The sequence below is a fragment of the Phyllobates terribilis genome, unplaced genomic scaffold, assembly GCF_046119375.1.
Source record: "Phyllobates terribilis strain yellow unplaced genomic scaffold, ASM4611937v1 Scaffold_5__5_contigs__length_657084704, whole genome shotgun sequence".
Classification (NCBI taxonomy): domain Eukaryota; kingdom Metazoa; phylum Chordata; class Amphibia; order Anura; family Dendrobatidae; genus Phyllobates; species Phyllobates terribilis.
The window spans coordinates 70882451-70901747 of NW_027362765.1; the positions used below are offsets into that span (position 1 = coordinate 70882451).

At 45.0% G+C, this 19297-nt stretch overlaps 1 protein-coding gene across 1 annotated transcript in view; it reads left to right on the plus strand.

The window, feature by feature from the left end:
* The window catches only part of LOC141271460 (uncharacterized), a 549319-nt gene extending 530531 nt beyond the window's left edge, over nt 1-18788 (plus strand). The window contains exons 9-13 of the mRNA XM_073681531.1: nt 9700-9879; nt 9962-10085; nt 10169-10266; nt 10506-10596; nt 14385-18788. Coding sequence (XP_073537632.1) covers nt 9700-9879; nt 9962-10085; nt 10169-10266; nt 10506-10596; nt 14385-15241 — 1350 coding nt within the window. The 3' untranslated portion in view covers nt 15242-18788. The remainder of the gene's footprint in view (nt 1-9699; nt 9880-9961; nt 10086-10168; nt 10267-10505; nt 10597-14384) is intronic.
* Nucleotides 18789-19297: the final 509 nt, after the last annotated feature.

A 19297-nucleotide genomic window follows, 5' to 3' on the forward strand; every position in this document is an offset into this window, starting at 1 on the left:
TTCTGTGAAGAAACAAGTGTCAATTATGGCCCTTATTTAAAGTAGGAAGAAAGAAAATGTTGTACCTGCTGGTTTTCAGCTCAATTAGTAAAATAGGTCGTTCCAGACATTGTACTGAAGGAGAAAGAACTTTGTTCAAGAAGTTGATTGAAGAGAGGAAAACAAATAAAGAAGTTCAGAAAATAATTGGCTGCTCAGCTAAAAGATTTCTAATGCCTTAAAATGGCAAATGAAACTTGAAACAAGTGGTAAGAAAATAAATACTACCATCCACATAGGTCATAGAATCACAAGAATGGCAAGGATGCATTCAATGATCAGCTCCAGGGAGATCAAAGAAGACCTTCAGATACCTGTGAGTGCTGCAACCATCAGAAGACGCCAACGTGAAGCCAAACTATTTGCAGAAAACTCTCGTAAACTACCATTGCTGAAAAAAAGACGTGTTGAAAAGGATACAGTTTGCCAAAGAACACATTGACTAACTTAAAGAGAAGTGGTGCAATATTGTTCTTATCGGGTATAAAGGCCGCAAACAGTTGTGAGACAACCCATAAACACTGAATTCAAGCCACAGTACACTATGAAGACTGTAAAACATGGAGGGGCAAGCATAATGGTTTGGAGATGTTTCTCATACTATGGAGTTGGGCCCATTTATCGAATACCAGGCACCATAGACCAGCTTGAATATATTAAAACACTGGAAGAGGTCATATTGCCTCATGCTGAAGAAGAAATGTCCTTGAAATGGAAGTTTCGGCAGGACAATAACCCCAAACACACCAGCAAGTGAGCAACATCCTGGTTCCAGACCAACAAGATTGATGTTATGAAGTGGCCAGCCTACTCCCCATAGCTTAATCAGATTAAGAATTTGTGGAGTGACAGTCCAGAGCCTCTCACCTAGCCAAATCAGTTTTCATACTTTGCACTGGCGAGGGCCAACAGTCCGAAACACCGTGTCTGCAAATTGAGATTCTGATTTGGCTTTTATCCTAAGTCATATTGCACGACTCGTTAAAGGGTTCATTGTGACGTGTAGGATCGCTACTTCCAATAGGTGGCGCTATAGAGTACAAGTCCTCTTTTTCTCCGAAGAGGAAATTTGCATATTAAATTTCCCAAAGGAGCATTGCATGGCGAATAAACCTCCTTACCTTGACATGCCAGAGCTGGTGTGTCACTCTCCATAAGGAGAAACACTACCCCTTATGCCTCAGTCCAGAGCCTCTCACCTAGCTAAATCAGTTCTCATACTTTGCACTGACGAGGGCCAACAGTCCGAAACACCGTGTCTGCAAATTGAGATTCTGATTTGGCTTTTATCCTAAGTCATATTGCACGACTCGTTAAAGGGTTGATTGTGACTTGTAGGATCGCTACTTCCAATAGGTGGCGCTATAGAGTACAAGTCCTCTTTTTTTCCGAAGAGGCACTTTGCATATGGAGTGACATCAAAAATGCTGTTTTTGATAAAAACCTAAGAATGCAAAAGACCTGTGGAATGTAGTCCAGTTGACTTGGGCTGGAATATCTGTTTGCAGGTGACGCGCCCCCAGGGCCGTGGGGTACTCGGCAGCTGGGCCTCTGGCTGCTGGGGGATATCACGGTGGGTGGCCCAGTCCGTGACCCAGGGCGGTCAGTAAAAAGGGGGACTTCTATTTATGTGGGGTTTTGGGAAAGTTTGTGAGGCCACCTGTGGAATGCGGCTAAGGGGTGCCGCCGCTGAGGAGCAGTCCTCTGGAGCTGGTGTTACGGCAGCAGGGATGGTGTGGCTCTCCACAGGTAGAGCTAACTCCAGGGCAGTGTAGTAATAGATGGTGGTTGCGCTGGGCGTTGTAGTGCGGCGAGGGAAAGGTGGCGCACATAAAGAATGGACAGAGGCAGTGCGGTGCAGTCATCCGAGTCTTTACTCACAGTTCTTATGGCAGTTCCACTGGTGCACTGTACGGGTGCTAGCCTCCCACGTCGCGCTGCGTTCATCAGGCAGGGGTTCAGCACTTCCTCAGGCAGATTAGGAGTACCGGACAGAACCCCACTTTCTTGTGTTCCTAGCTAGACCGACTTCATGCTGGGTCTTTCTCCCTCCTGCCCTGCGCTGCCCACTCTCAATCCCGCTCGGGTGCTCTGAAGTCCCTCCTGTGCATCGGAGTCCCCGGACCTGCTTGACCCTCCTGGGGATTAGAATGCGGCTTCGGCAACTGACTATATAAGCCGGAAGCCTCCGTTTTTTCCAGCCGAGACCTGAAGTACACGACTGGGCCAGGGGCCGGTCCCCTTCTTGCGGCCTACGATCCCTCTGTCTTCTGACAGATTCAGGGCGTACGGGTGCCTTCCTGCACTCGCCGTACCCACTAGGATCCCTTCTTTAGAACGGAGCCTACTCCCTACTCCCCTCCTGGGCCTCTGCCACTAGGCCCCTACTTGTGGAGCAAAGCTCCTACTGAGACTCTGCTCCCGGACTGTTCTTCTGAACTGTCCTCTCACTACTGTTCCTCTCACTAAACTCACCGCCCTAAAATGGCTCCCCTTTATATATACCTACTACTATAGTGCTCCCTTAAACTACTTCCTCCACCCACACCCACTACTGGTTCCTCCCTACCTCTGGGTTCCCCCCACTGCAGCCAGGGTCAGGGCTCAGCAGGAAAACACATTGCATCTTGCCCTTCCAGCCGGCCTGGAGCAGTGTAGTGTTGAATGTGGGTGTTGGGGTTCCGGGCAGCACTCCTTCCTTACCTGAGAGAAGGAGACACCACACCTCTGGGTGAGGTGCAGTACCTCTGTGGCGACTGAACCTTCAGATGACTCCATGCCACATAGATGTAAAGCAGTTATCTGAAATGAAGCTTATACAACTAAATATTAGTAGATTTATTAACAGAAAAGCAAAGTCTGGAGACAAATTTCAGTTTATACTGCAAATATTCGAGTTTGTAAGTGAAAGTGCAGACACTGCTATTTTTTGAGCAGCCTATTATTCCCTTTTCTTCATTTTCAGTTGAAAAATGATTTGTTTTCTTCATGTTTTCATTTGGAATTTAATGTGCAGCTCCCAGTGCCTTAGTGTATATGGAAATAAATGCTATTTAGAGGATTGAGCTTTTACTAACTTGTTTTAAACACACTGCTATTATTCTAAACATAACTGTACACACAGTTGAAACCAGAAGTTTACATACACACTATAAAAAGACACATATGCACGTTTTTCTCAATATCTGACATGAAATCAGAATAAACCTTACCCATTTAGGTCAATTAGGATTACCATAATTGAGGGCCGGAATATAGTTTTTAAAAAAAACTATGAACAAATTCCTATGCACACTGCACATATCTTATTTTGAAGTAAAAAAAACAATACAGGAACAAATACTATATTTAAAATGAAGAACAAGTAAAGTTAAATCAACCGGTATTTCAATAGGTAGGTAACTGTACCCAATAGGCAGCATAGGTCCCCAATAGGCAGGTAAATGTACCCAATAGGCAGCATAGGTCCCCAATAGGCAGGTAAATATCCCCAATAGGCAGCAAAGGTCCCCAATAGACAGCATAGGTCCTCAATGGGCAGGTAAATGTTCCCAATAGGCAGGCTGTTTCCCCCTTATAATGCCATATGCAGGCTGTCCCCCCCCCCTTATAATGCCCCATGCTGGATGCCACCCCCCATATAATGCCCCATGCAGGATGTCCCTTTCTCACACCATATAATGCCCCATGCAAGATATCACTCCCCTGTCTTTATAATGCCCCATGCAGGATGTCCCTTTCCCCCCCATATAAAGCCCCATGCAGGATGTAACCCCCCATATCATGCCCCATGCAGGATGTCACCCCCCCATATAATGCCCCATGCAGGATATCACTCCCCTGTCTTTATAATGCCCCATGCAGCATGTCACCCCCCCCATATAATGCAGCATGTCACCCCCCCATATAATGCCCCATGCAGCATGTCACCCCCTATATAATGCCACATGCAGGATGTCACCCTCCCATATAATGCCCCATGCAGGATGTCACCCCCCCATATAATGCCCCATGCAGGATATCACTCCCCTGTCTTTATAATGCCCCATGCAGCATGTCACCCCCCATATAATGCCCCATGCAGCATGTCACCCCCCATATAATGCCACATGCAGGATGTCACCCCCCCATATAATGGCACATGCAGGATGTCACCCCCCCATATTATGCCCCATGCAGCATGTCACCCCCCCCATATTATGCCCCATGCAGGATGTCACCCCCCCATATAATGCCCCATGCAGGATATCACTCCCCTGTCTTTATAATGCCCCATGCAGCATGTCACCCCCCCATAGAATGCAGCATGTCACCCCCCCATATAATGCCCCATGCAGCATGTCACCCCCCCATATAATGCCACATGCAGGATGTCACCCCCCCATATAATGCCACATGCAGGATGTCACCCCCCCATATAATGCCACATGCAGGATGTCACCCACCCCATATTATGCCCCATGCAGCATGTCACCCCCCCATATTATGCCCCATGCAGCATGTCACCCCCTCCCCATATTATGCCCCATGCAGGATGTCCCTTTCCCCCCATATCATGCCCCATGCAGGATGTCACCCCCCCATATTATACCCCATGCAGGATGTCACCCTCCATATAATGACCTATGCCTCCATACATTAAAAAAAAAAATCCAATACTCACCTCACTTCTCACTTGCTGCCGCTGCTCTACTCTGGTCTGGACTCCAGCGTCGCGGCGGCGTTGTCCCTCTCTGCGCTGCCTGTGACGGCACTCGGGAGGGCGCGGTGTAAAGACATCACCGCGCCCTCTGACCTGAGACGTCACAGGAAGCGCAGAGCAGGAAGACAGCGGATCTGCAGAGGCACGGGGAGAGGTAAGTATCCGCCTGCCGGGGCCCTGAGCAAGCGGGGGGAAAGGCGGGCAATGGCACCGCTCTCCTCTCCTCCGCCCATAGCCCGGCGGGCCAGATGAAAGTCCTCCGCGGGCCGCATGTGGCCCGCGGGCCGTAGTTTGAGAACCCCTGTTTACACCGTACACATAAACAGCTCCACATCATACACACATGGCTGCGCTCCGTACAGGTTGTATACACACAATCATACACATGGCTCCGCATCATACACACACTGTTCTGCTCTGTGCACATAACATACACACACTACTCCGCTCCGTATACATCGTACGCACGCAACTCTGCTCCATACACGTCGTACACAAAAGGCTCCTCTCTGAACACCTCATACACACATGGCTCCGCATCAATATACACATGGTTCTGCTCCGTACATGTTGTACACACACAACTCGACTCCGTACACACACAGCTCGACTCCGTACACACACAGCTCTGCTCCATACACCTTGTACACACGCGGTTCTGCTACATCCACACTGTAAACCCCTCCTGACCCCACACATAAACTTCCCCTCATCCAGCACCATGACACCCAGCACAGCAGAGTCCTGCATCCGCTGAGGCCCCTGATCATGTGCCCCTTGACTCCTCCCCTCCTGTGACATCATCACAGGTCCTGTAAACACAGAACAGCCATATATGTGGTGGCGGCTCTGCAGGTGGAGGTATGTGGAGATTTCCCATTACTGGGCGCAGGGGGCATTAACCCCTTCACTGTTGTAGGCACATTGCAGAAGCTATATCTTTTTAACCTTATTTGGCCGATGTTTCAGTGTTTTACCTTGCCTCATGCATTTTGAGTCACACATTAATAGAGCCATTCTTAAATACCTTTTTTTTCAGTTCCTGTAGATAAGCTTAAAGGGGTTTTCCCATGAACAAAAGTTAATTTTAAAAATTGTCTGTGTCTGACTGTGTACGGAACATACCACATCTCCTGGGCAGGGGAGGAAGCAAAAGACAATAATATTATTATTATTATTATTATTTATTTATATAGCGCCATTGATTCCATGGTTCTGTACATAAGAAGGGGTTACATACCAAATACAGATATCACTTACAGTAAACAAACTAACAATGATAGACTGGTATAGGGGGTAGAGGACCCTGCCCTTGCGGGCTTACATTCTACAGGAATGGGGAAGGAGACAGTTGGTTGTGGGGGTGTAGTAGCTTCGGTGTTGTTGGGGGGCGCAGCAAGCAAAGTTATGGCAGGCTGTAAGCTTGTTTGAAGAGATGGGTTTTCAGGTTCCGTCTGAAGGATCCAAGTGTGTTGGGGCACAGAATTCCATAGGATATTCGGAAGAAATTTTGGAGGCGATTGCGTGAGGAACGAATAAGTGTGGAGGAGAGAAGGAGGTCTTGGGAGGACCGGAGGTTACGTGAGGGAATATATCGGGATATTAGTTCGGAGATGTACAGAGGAGAGAGGTTATGGATGGCTTTGTAGGCCAGTGTTAGTAGTTTGAACTGGATACGCTGGACAATTGGGAGCCAGTGAAGGGATTTGCAAAGGGGGGTAGCAGAGGAGTAATAAGGCGAGAGATGGACCAGTCGCGCAGCAATTAAGGATGGACCGGAGGGGTGCGAGAGTGTTAGCAGGTAGGCCACAGAGGAGGATGTTGCAGTAGTCGAGGCGGGAGATGATGAGGGCATGCACAAGCAGTTTAGTAGATTGAGGGTTGAGGAAAGGACGGATTCTGGAAATATTTTTGAGCTGGAGGCGACAGGAGGTGGCGAGAGCTTGGATGTGGGGTTTGAAGGACAGGGCAGAGTCAAGGGTTACTCCGAGGCAGCGGATTGCCGGTACAGTGGAAAGAATGATGTCATTTATTGTGATAGAAAGATCAGGTGGGAAAGATATGCGAGATGGGGGAAAGATAATGAGTTCAGTTTTGTCTACATTGAGATTGAGGTAGCGGGAGGAGAAGAAGGAGGATATGGCTGCTAAACATGCTGGGATTCTGGACAGCAGAGAGGTGACATCTGGGCCAGAGAGGTAGATCTGGGTGTCATCAGCGTACAGATGGTACTGGAAGCCATGGGATTTTATGAGCTGTCCCAGGCCAAGGGTATAGATCGAGAAGAGTAGGGGTCTTAGGACAGAGCCTTGAGGGACTCCAACAGAGAGGGGGCGGGGTGAGTAGGTTGTGTGGGAGTGGGAGACGCTAAATGAGCTTTTAGAAAGGTATGAGGAGATCCAAGATAGGGCAAGGTCTTTGACGCCAAAGGAAGAGAGGATCTGTAGTAGGAGGCAATGGTCAACTGTATCGAAAGCAGAGGACAGGTCAAGAAGAAGGAGTACAGAGAGTTGTCTGTTAGCTTTGGATGTAAGTAAGTCATTGGTGATTTTGGTAAGGGCAGTTTCCGTGGAATGGTGGGGGCGGAAGCCGGATTGTTGGTTGTCGAAGAGAGAGTTAGATTAGAAGTGGGAGGAAAGTTCAGCGTGAACTTGTTGCTCAAGTTTGGAGTTTGGAGGCAAATGGGAGCAGCGATATGGGGCGATAGCTGGACAAGGCGGTTGGGTCGAGGGAAGGCTATTTGAGGATGGGCGTGATTGTGGCATGTTTGAAGGCAGCGGGGAAAGTACCAGAGGATAGTGATAGGTTGAAGAGATGGGTTAGGGATGGGATGAGTGTGGGGGTGAGGTTGGGGAGGAGGTGGGATGGGATGGGGTCGAGTGCACATGTGGTGAGGTGTGATTTGGAGAGGAGACGAGTAAGGTCTCTTTCCGTGATGTTGGGAAGAAAGGTTATGGGGGTAGGGCAATGGTGTGGAAAACAAAGGGGTTGTGGTGGTCGGACAGTAAAGACTTGCCGTGTTTGGTCAATCTTGTTTTTGAAGTGTGTGGCAAACTCCTCAGCAGATATGACGGAGTTCGGAGGGGGCAGTGGAGGGCGGAGGAGAGAGTTAAAAGTGTTGAATAGCTGTTTCGGGTTGTAGGATAGGGAAGATATGAGGGTTGTGAAGTAGGCCTGTTTAGCAGAGGTGAGTGCTGATTTGAATGCGAGTGTTGCTTGTTTGAATGCAGTGAAGTCATCTTGAGTATGTGTTTTCTTCCAATGCCGTTCCGCAACCCTGGACGCTTGCCGAAGCTGTTTAGTGAGGTTGTAGAAAGCAGTGGCGCTGTCTGTGTCATGAAGTGAAGATATGGATGTCAGTGGTAGAACGGAGTCAGAGAGTGTGTGGGTGTCTAGATGTGCAAGGTTTCTGCGGGGGTGTGCCAGTTGATGGACATGGGTGACAGGTGAAGAGGACAGGGATGAGAAAGTGAGTAGATGGTGGTCAGATAGGGGTAGGGGGGATGTTGTGAGGTTAGATAGGGAGCAGGGTCGGGTGAAGATGAGGTCTAGTGTTTGTCCATCTGTGTGGGTGGCTGAGGAGGACCACTGAGTAAGTCCAAAGGATGAAGTAAGTGACAGGAGTTTGGATGCTTCTAACTGGCGAGTGTCAGTGGGGATGTTGAAATCGCCCATGAGGATTGTGGGAATGTCCATAGAGAGAAAATAAAGAATCCAGGTGAAGAATTGGCAAAAAAAGCCAGTGACCGAGCCTGGAGGTCGGTATATGACAGCCACTTGGAGGTTGGAGGGAGAGTAAATGCGGACAGAGTGGACTTCAAAAGAAGGGAGAATAAGGGAGGGAAGAGGAGGAGTAGGGCTAAAGGTGCAGTTGTTAGAGAGGAGAAGACCCACTCCTCCACCATGTCTGTTACCAGGGCAAGGAGTGTGGGTGAAGTGGAGGCCGCCGTAACACAGTGCAGCAGACAATACATACATTACAGCACAGGACCGCAGAGGATTCATTTTGTGAGGTAAAATATTGTTTAAAAACAGGCAGTGAAATGTTTTACCTCACAAAATGAATCCTCTGTGATCCCTGGCTGTAATGTCTGTATTGTCTTTTGCTTCCTCCCCTGCCCAGGAGATGTGGTATGTTCCTTACACGGTCAGACACAGACAATTATTAAAATGAACTTTTGTTTGTGGGAAAATGGGAGAAAAATCACCAGACCCAGAAATAATAAAAATGTCAAACACAAAAACACCGTGCATGTAGACTGTATCATAATGATTGATGTAGAATATAAAGTCACATCTGTTCACATCTGAAATAATGCTGTGTGTAAATCAGCTCTGAGGTTATTTCTTCACTTCTACAATGAGAAGCTTGATGAAGCTTGGTTGAAACATGCATTGGGGCGACAGGGTCACAAAATTGTGGATATAGTGTCTAGGTGAGTTACCATCTGTATGGATATCTCATATTATATTATCACTACTGATTTCATTGTTTTGGTGCTGAATTGGAAACATTATGTGATAAATCTCTGTATGTGACTATAATGTGATTGTGTGTTATACCAGGGGCAGGACGGGGCCATGACTGGATGTAGTGATCATGTGAAGCCGGTAACAGCTCCGGAGATTTCTTACATGGGATCTTTATGATGTTACATCGTCGTCTTCTCCCCATTCAGGTCCCTACAATATCGGATCCTCTCAGTGGAGATCTTCTATATAAGAGAATTTTTCGTGATTGACCATCAAGGATGGATAGGGACAGGGACAAGATGGCGGAGAGGATATTACACCTCACCCTAGAGATCCTCTTCCGGCTTACTGGAGAGGTGAGAGATTCTGATGACGTCACATTACATCATTCTTATCTATGGGAATAACAGATGGACAGAACTGGAGAGGTGAGGACTCTGGAAATGTCTGTAGTGAGATTTATTAATGTGTCTCTCCATAACCAGGATTACACCGTAGTGAAGAAGAACTCTAGTGAGCGCTGTCAGACCCCTGTGTCTGAAGGATGGGGAAGACCCCTGAGCCCAATCACGGGGCCTCCACCTCACCCCCTGATACATGAGGACATCAATGATCAGAAGATCCTAGAACTTACCTACAAGATGATTGAGCTGCTGACTGGAGAGGTGACACTGCTAGGAATGCTGGGACATTATACAGTAACGCTATGAAAAAATCGGGGGATGACTGTATCATTGTATGTGTCAGGTTCCTATAAGGTATCAGGATGTCGCCATCTATTTCTCCATGGAGGAGTGGGAGTATTTGGAAGAACACAAAGATCTGTACAACGACAACATGATGGAGGTTCCTCAGACCCTCACATCACCAGGTAATAGACAGGACTAAATACACACGGCCGATAATGATCTGTATGTAAAGAATTAATTCAGTCCCTGTATGTGTTTTCTATAGTTCTTTCCAGTAAGAGCATAACACCAGAGAGAGGTCCCCATCCTCTTCTTCTACAGGACTGTAAACAAGAAGATCCCGATGTTCCTCAGGATCATCAGGTAGATGGAGTGAAGATGTCATGAGATCTCCCCTATGATGTGTAGACAGCTGTGAAGGTTTTGTGTTCAGTCGTGTTTTATCCACTGGTATTATACACTGAACGGCCAATTTATTGAAGACACCTGCAGCTATTTGATAATTACTGCTGTTCCTCTTGACTGTCACGTTAATTTCTGCTCTTTGATAAAACATTGCATGATAATAATCCATCTGTGACCTTTGCTACTTCTTGTTTCAGGGTGAAGCTCTCACCCATATTAACACTACAGAGCCATATGTGAGTGATGATGAGTGGTGTAAAGTGGAGATTCTTACAGTAAGCGACCTAGGTAAGTAGGAACCACTAAATTCACAGATTCTAATCAGTCACCGGCTGCTACAATTATGTGTTGAATTTATTAGGCTGCGTGATACAAAGAAGTTTGATGTGGATTATAGAGATAGACAAGTTATCTCACAGAAATGGCAAAGCTTGTTTTTGCCAAACTTAAAAGGAATTTTTCTCCACACAGATAAAACTACAAGATGGTCTCCATGTATTATGTTCTGGCCATACCGAGAAATGATTGTTGTAGCCAAAAACTGGCCTTCTAGAGATGCACTGGTAACTGCTGTGGTCAGAGATTGGCTGCAGCAGTCACATGCCTTTCTGGCTGGAAGTGGAAACACTGAGATCGGCGCGTTAATTGGGCAGTATTGGATCAGGATCGTCAGTTTATTCTGTCTCAATGGTTCAGTTTGTTTGACCTAAAATTTAGTATCAGGACCAGAAGAAGACTTTAAGGTAATGGGGAAGATTTAGATAAGGAAGGGAGACATAAACAAAAATTAGGAATCTGCAAAGATGTTGGAGGATGCATCTTGTAGGACATTGGATCGACCTGCTTGATACATCATAAAGGGAATCTGTCAGCTCAGACACAGATTTCAGAGACGTGTCACTTATTAAGCTGTGTGCTGTTGTTTCTATACAATGAATGTTTAATCTCCAGGATATTATCACTGCCTGGACTGGTGCTCCTGTGAGCTCTGGTCTGACCACATCCCCTCCTCTGATAAGTACACAGAAAGCTTTGGTGTGGGCAGATTTAGCTTTCTGAGCTCTGCTACTTGCTACATCTAAAAACTTATCGTGTCACAACTGCTGCACCAAATAAACTAAATGATACATCGTTGGAAGCAAAGTCTCTTTCTCTACATCATGCTGCTATCAGATGAGGTAGCAAACATCTGGTGACAGATTCCCTTTAAGAAGGACAAGCTTTTGTCTTCAGGCTGAAACTGATCAACATGTTCAATTTGGACTTTGCAGTGAGAGTGATAGACTGAAACGAAATGTAAGTTGAACCTACAGAGTGCATGATAAAGCATTGATGTAACATTTTGGAAAATTGGCCCTCCAACACCCACATAACTGTGCTGTCAAATGAGCTGGGAAAATCTCTTATCAAGTGCATGGTGACGAGAGACCGAGAGGGAGAGGATTGATCACAGAGGTGATTATGTTTATATTGCATCTGGCAGCTGCTGCCTGTTTTATTAGAGGCGATAGATCACAGCAGTAATTATATTTATTGGTGTCTGTACACTCCACACCAATACTGCTTACCGGTTGTCACTGCTTTTTCAAGGCCTACCTAGTATTTCTTGTTCAGCCTTTTTGGGAAAAGGGGAAATTATGGAAGAAAATAGTGACAACAGTTTGGAGGCAATAGCAAAGGAAGGGTGGCAATTGGCAAAGGATGGGAAAATTTACAAGAAACCTCAATATACCACAGAAACTGGCAATAACAATATGGGAGCAGCAGCAGCATCACTATTGACAACAGCCTTCTGGGCAGTAGTACTACCAAAAGCATTTCTCAATTGGCCTTCTTTGCTTTCATTCTTTCTGTCCCCTAGTCCCTAACTTCTTCTATTTGTTGTATTGTATAAGATGTGAGCAGAGGATGTGGAGGACATGATTCAAATACCTACCTGTGTTGGTAGCACTGGCAGTAGTGTTATTACAGCCAGTGGCCCCCGCGGTGGTAGTGGCACTGAGTCAGGGCAAATCTAGATGTGAAAATCAGAAGAAGGGCAAGGAACTCGGGGCACTTACCACATTGAGACAACTGTCAGCTTTCTGGATGATAATGATTGTCTGGGGTACAAGTGCTGGGAATCAGATTAGGGAGCTAATGTCATCAGAGGAGGAAGAGGTTGGTGTTTTTGGTGACAAAGAGAGGAGCCGTCCTTTGGCCTAAAGATCTTCTCAGACAGATCTGTTTCTCCGGTAAACTCGTGAGTAGAGATGAGCGAACTCGAACTTAAAAGTTCAGCGTTCGTACTGGACACTTAGTGTCTGGTGCTAAACTCTGAACACGGACTTCTCCTGGAGTACGTTTTAATGTTTGGAGTTCTGGTAGAATTCCGGGACGAGAGAGATTTTCCAGATCCAAAGTTCAGGTGCCGATTGTTTTCAATGTTCGGGTACAGATCCTTGGGTCCGCTCATCCCTACTCTTGAGTAAGGAATACCACAATCACTGTTGGTGTCTGAGGCTCGCCAGCACCTGAAAGCTCTGGTGGTGGTTGTGGTGATGGCGAGCCCAATATGTGGTCAACTTTTGTGTGGGAATTCTTTTCCACAATGTCAGAAGATCAATCTATTGTAGTGTTCAGGCCCTGCAACAGGAAAATAAACTTTGGATAATATGCACAAATTGACTACGAACTATGTGCCATCAACTGCTCATGTGGGAAAAGCGAACTGACCAGCAATATGTCCGAGGCTCAAGCTGTCCGTCTTCTTCTCTGATTGTTTTTCTGGTAATCAGGAGGCATACTCAACCAGTGCCTGGTCATTGTCATCATAGCCATCATTATCTTCTTCCAGTGTTTTCTGTATTCTTCATGCTCTTTCTCTGTTGCATTGTCATTTTGCCATGTATGTGCCCAGGAAAACATAAATCTAGTCATCTATTTGTATGCGAAATAAGCTACCAAATGTCCAAGTTCATCACATTAATGTACCATGTAGATTCTACTGTCTTTTGCAAAATGATGGCACTTGCTAAGCCTTGATGAAGTATGCCTAGTCACCCTTAATTTTTGAAGAAAGCTGACCCTGCTCGGTACTGTCACGTGGCAGAGACCTTGGATCTCTCCTAGGAATTTTTGTTGTGCTTCAAGGTGCATTCTGCCGTCGCCAGCAAGAATTGTAGCCATTGCATCAATGTTTTGAATGAAAGCAATTCCCAAGTGTGCAGGTGGTGACTGGTGACCCCTCCACAAGCAGGTGATGCTTATGCAACTCCTCAATGGACATCTTCCCATACCCAACAGCAACACGGTTGAATATAATTTTAATGGAAACCTGTCAGGCTACTCATGCTGCCCAAACTGCTGGCAGCATGAATTGCAGCCTAGCTGTTCGATTGCAGATAGATAATATACCTAAAATGCTTCACCATTTCAGAGATATTATACTTTGAAGATCCAGCCAGGGATCATAGCCAGAGATCAAACTAGTTCCCTTCTTCCCAGTGATTCTGCAGATGATTGACAGGTCTCTCCCTATATACAAATGAGGCGTCATCCTAACTCTGTTTCCAATGGTCTGGACACCATGGTAGAGACAGAAGACCATATACAAAGCTGATAGACAATGATACAAAAATATATTGTGTCCTCAAATTCAGGCCCCGGCATGCATCATTTATAAAATCTGGTTCGGCATGGACCACAGGCCTAAGCAAGTGAATTTTTAGTAAGCCCTTGCACAGGAAAGGACTTCCTGGACTTCGATGACAAATTTGAACTTGAAAAGATTGTCTTTTCTCATAGTCTTCGTTTATAAACATCAACATCACCCAGAGAAGGCTAACATGACCTCCGGCAGGCTACCCAATAATGCCTTGCAGCTATCAAATTACATTACATATCACAGTCAATCAGGAATATAATTGCATGTTTAAAATCAGAAGTGGGGAATGCAGCAGGGAATCTCGATAGTGAGAGTCACAGCTTAGCCATAGAGATAGAGAGAGAAAATTCTAAAATAGTGCAAAAAAAAACAAAAACATTTATATAAATTTCATTGTACTATTATTAAAAAATAATTCATTTTTTGGCAGATGACTGTACCAGGAGCTCAGAAGAACATCAGATATTTTCAGATTTTAAAGGAGATGATCATGGTATCACAACAGATACATATGAAGAACATGCCACTGTCCAAGAAATAACTCCTGCCTCTCACAGCAAAAAGCCATCATGTGATCCTTTTCACCTTTTCCTATCTTCTGATTCACCACAGACTGGTAGGCAAAATAAAAATAACAGAAGGGATCTTGAACACGAAAGTGCTGACACAGTGGAGAAGCCATTTTCATGTTCTGAATGTGGAAAATGTTTTAAAAAGAAATCAGATTATTGTAGGCATCAGAAAACTCACACAGGGGAAAAGCCATTTTCCTGTTTTGAATGTGGAAAGTGTTTTAGTCAAAAATCAGATCTTGTTAGACACCAGAGAAGTCACTCAGCAGGGAAACCATATTCATGTTCACAATGTGGGAAATGTTTTAAAGAGAAATCACATCTTCGTAATCATAAGAAAACTCACACAGGAGAGAAGCCATTTGAATGTTCAGAGTGTGGGAAATGTTTCATAGAGAAATCACATCTGCTTAGACATCAAAAGAGTCATACAGGGGAGAAGCCATTTTCTTGTTCTGAATGCGGGAAATATTTTACAGAGAAATCAAGTCTTGTTACACATCAGAGAATTCACACAGGAGAGAAGCCATATTCATGTTCGGAATGTGGGAAACGTTTTACAGGGAAATCAAATCTTGTTAGACATCACAGAATTCACACAGGGGAGAAACCATTTTCATGTTCAGAATGTGGGAAATGTTTTACTGAGAAATCCAGTCTTGTTACACATCAGAAAACTCACAAAGTGGAGAAGCCATTTTCTTTTTATTTTTAATTTCATTTTATATTGTACAAGAAAAAATACATCAGTTACAAACTGCAAGAGAAACATACTACAATTTAGAACTACTTAGTAGGAAATTATGAATAAACATCTGTTATCGAAAAATCAAATGGAATCAAAATAATACACTTATACATCAATTATGTATATAAAGTATTTAACATTAATATATGGAAGGCAGCCTGCAGGGAAATTGATGAATGGTAGGTACATGCCACTGAGGTTGCTGCTCTTAGTGGTATAATTCCTGAAAGGATTTGGGCACTGAGCAAAATTTGAGAGGTTTATTATTTAGGTGGATTCTTGGTCCAGGATCTAGGAGTGACTATGGAGCTTAGGTGGGATGGACGCTCCTGCACAACAGGCCAGGTTTAAGACCTGTCGAGCTAAGGGTCCAGGTGGGACCTTAAAAGTGAATAAAAGGGGATTTTTCCTATGTGAGCAGTAACGAGGAAAAGTTGTGTGCTTAGACAAGCTGCAGAGCTAAGTTCTGCTAAAACGAACAAACCATTGCTAGACACAGACTTGATCTTTGTGACTTCTAAAGGGTGAGCCCTGAGTCCTATGCTCCTTCCCACCCCACCCCAACACTCCACCAGCATGTTTGTTACTCAATAAAGTCCATTATACCAAAATTAATTTACCAGTAGTATACCACATAATAGGGAGAAATACTGTCACACCATAAGCAGACCACATATTACCACCAAATAGTAACCTGAATAATACTACCATACTGATCATTAACAAAAAGTGCTAACACTAATCTTACCACCTGTGACAGTTATATACAGGAGCTCTGAATATAGTATAAGTATTGTATATAGAATAAATATATAAAGTTCAGGTAAATCCAGTGACTCATTTTTGCCTTTCTTTTTCATCCTGTGCAGACCACTATGATCTTGCACCCACGACTGATTTCTGCAGAAAGTAACACACAGACGTGTGGCTGATCGGTTATAGAGAACCAGCTTCAACATTTTCCCCCAATTCTACACATCACCAGAGTTATAAGAAAATTGCCACAATATTACCCTTGTGCCCCATGCAATATTGATGCTTACTGCATGTCCCCTTTTGTGACTTCTGTACAATATTAAAATTCCCCTTGGTGCCACCATACTGTAATGTCTGCCTTTTTACTCAAATACAATAGTAATCCTCCCTCTCTAGTGCCACCCATACAGTAATATACATATTTTCTGCCTTCATACAGTAAAAGCATCCCCCTTTTATGCCTTCATACAGTTGGAGCATCTCAAATTGTGGCTTCATAAATTAATAATAAAGTATAGGCCACAATGAGGAATATTAATAATATCCCCCATCATGGGGTAATATTGTCCCCTTTCTGGTCCCAATACAGTAATAATATACCCCATTTGGCCCTATGGAGTAATAAGGCCACCATAGTGGCCCACCACAGTAATCATGTCCCCCTATTGCCCAAATACACGAATAATGTTCCCCATTCTGACCATCTTACTGGGATAATGTCCCCTGACCTGGCACTTTTCACAAAGACATGAAAAAACAACATAGATTCTTCTCATCTGTTCCCACTACAATGTACTCTATACTCTATGATGGCCCCAAAACACTATAATACTCTCACATAGCCATCCCACACAGTATGATGGCCTCCACAGCCCCCTACACATGATTTCAACCAGATAGTATGATGACCCACAGCATGATGACTTTCACAGTCCCCTCACATATAGTTGGTGACCCAAAGCTCCCCACACTTTTTGATTCCCCCACATCCCTCAACACCCATTTTGATGGCCCCACATTTATACCCACACACTATATCCCGATACAATATTGATAAAATTTAAAAAAAAAACTCACTCCCTACCCCCATTCTCCTCTTACCCAGCTTATCTGGACTGTGCGGCATTTTGGTCTGAAGGCATATGATGTAGTGATGTCATTGAGCCTTCTGATCTGAGACTCAAAGCTCAGATGCACAGGATGAATGGTGATACAGGGAGCTGTTGGGTCTCTGTTCCATCATTGTATTCAACTGTATCTGCATACAGGATGCAAGGGGGGCCAGTGCCCTGTGCTGACTCACTGGCCCCATAGCCTGGTCTGTGGCTATTAGCGGTACGCCATTGACGCCATGATATTCTGCTTCAAAATAAAACAGCTGGGAACCTCTGTATTAGCATCCCCAAACAATTTTCCTGTTAGGCTGAGTTCACACGATGCGTATTTAATGCGTTTCCGCGGCGTTTTTGCAGTTGCGTAAACGCCGCGGAAACGCATGAAAAACACATGGTAGAAGGGCAGCAATGTTCCCCAATTGAAATCCGCATGTGCTGTGCCCATGATGCGGATTTTTCCGCAGCGTAAACGCTGTGCTCAAAAATCCGCAGCATGTCAATTAATTTTGCGTAAACGCGGCGTTTTCGCCGCCATTGACTTGCATTAGAACGCGCCAATTCCGCAAGACTGCATCTGTACTTGCGTTATTGACGCGTTCTAATGTGCGGATGGTACCCGGGTGTAGAGGAGAGGAGAGTCTCCTCCACACCCAGGTACCATTAAAAAAGCTGTAAAACAAGAATAAAATAAAAAATATATATATACTTACCATCTGTCGGCCCGCGCAGCGCTCCTGCTTGGTTCCCGGCACTTGCAGTGAGTTGAAGGACCTGCGCTGACGTCAGAGTCATGTGACGGGTCACGTGACACTGACGTCGGCAGGTCTTTCAATTCAAAGTTGCCGGGAGAACGGAGTGTAAAGCAGGACAGGGCCATCGGAGGTAAGTATATACACTCTCTCGGGTCACACTATATAAATCCATGCTGTTTGCATGGATTTATATAGTGTGACCTAGTTGTCAAGCACTTTCCCGGTGATGCTAAAATCGCCTGGAAAGCGCTTGTCAATCTGCATGCGGAAACGCATGTGGATCCGCATGTGGATCCGCATGTATTCTGCAGGAAAAACGCATGCACAATCTGCATGCGTTTTTTCTGCCAGGGAGATGCAGAAATGATGCAGAAATTTTCTGCTTCATTTCTGCATCGTGTGCACATACCCTTAGAGAGGTTTAGTGAAACCTTAAAGATGATGTTGAGAAAAGCGGAAGATCAGGATGGTTGGGAGTGGGATTGTCTGTTGAAATACTTGTGTTTCAATTCTCTTATTCCTCAGTTGGGCTTTCCTCATTTGCGTTACTGTATGGGAGACAACCCAGACAGTTGCCAAATATTGCTATAGAGATGTGGGAGAGTGAAAGTACACCCCATAGAAGTATAATTCAACATGTTGCACAAACGCAGAACCGAATATCTAGTGTTAAGCCAATAGCGAAGGAACACCTGGAAAAGGCGCAAGAAATATACAGCTGAATTTACAGGTCTGCCAAGACAATTCAACCCTGTATGGTTGTGGTGCCCACAATTGCTACAAAATTCTTGGCAAATTGACAAGGTCAGGGAGGTAAATTATATAAGTAAGATAAGCTACATCAGTATGTAAAAAAGAAAAACACTACAAATGTACCATATAAATTTAATTCACCCTTCAAGAGAGAAAGAGTCACCGGTAGCCAGCTCAATACAATTCCTGGAATCTTACTCCGATATTGGGAAAGTTACTAATGGAAAAAACCTTGTCCAAGTCCCAAAAACAGGAATCCAGAGAATTATTGCAGCACAATAAGTGATATGTTAGTGATATGGTGTTACACATGTGCTTGTGGAACCACTGTGCCACGGTCCAGGGAGAGCCTGAAGGGGCGTGACTAAGCGACCACCTGGTTCTTCACTAGAGCCCCTTATGGTGTGGTTATACTTGATCCTAGGTGAACACCAGGTGCTACTCCAGGACAGACCCCAGGGCTGCAGCAGCTGACCCTCAAAAGCAGGGCTGTGGAGTCAGTAAGCCAAACCTCCGACTCCTCAATGTCCATGCCACCAACTCCGACTCCCTCATACATGGCTCATGTTTAAGTGATAAATTTACTGTGGCACAGATTCATTTCATCTACAAGTCTAGACCCTTAGATCAGGAATAGGACAGACATT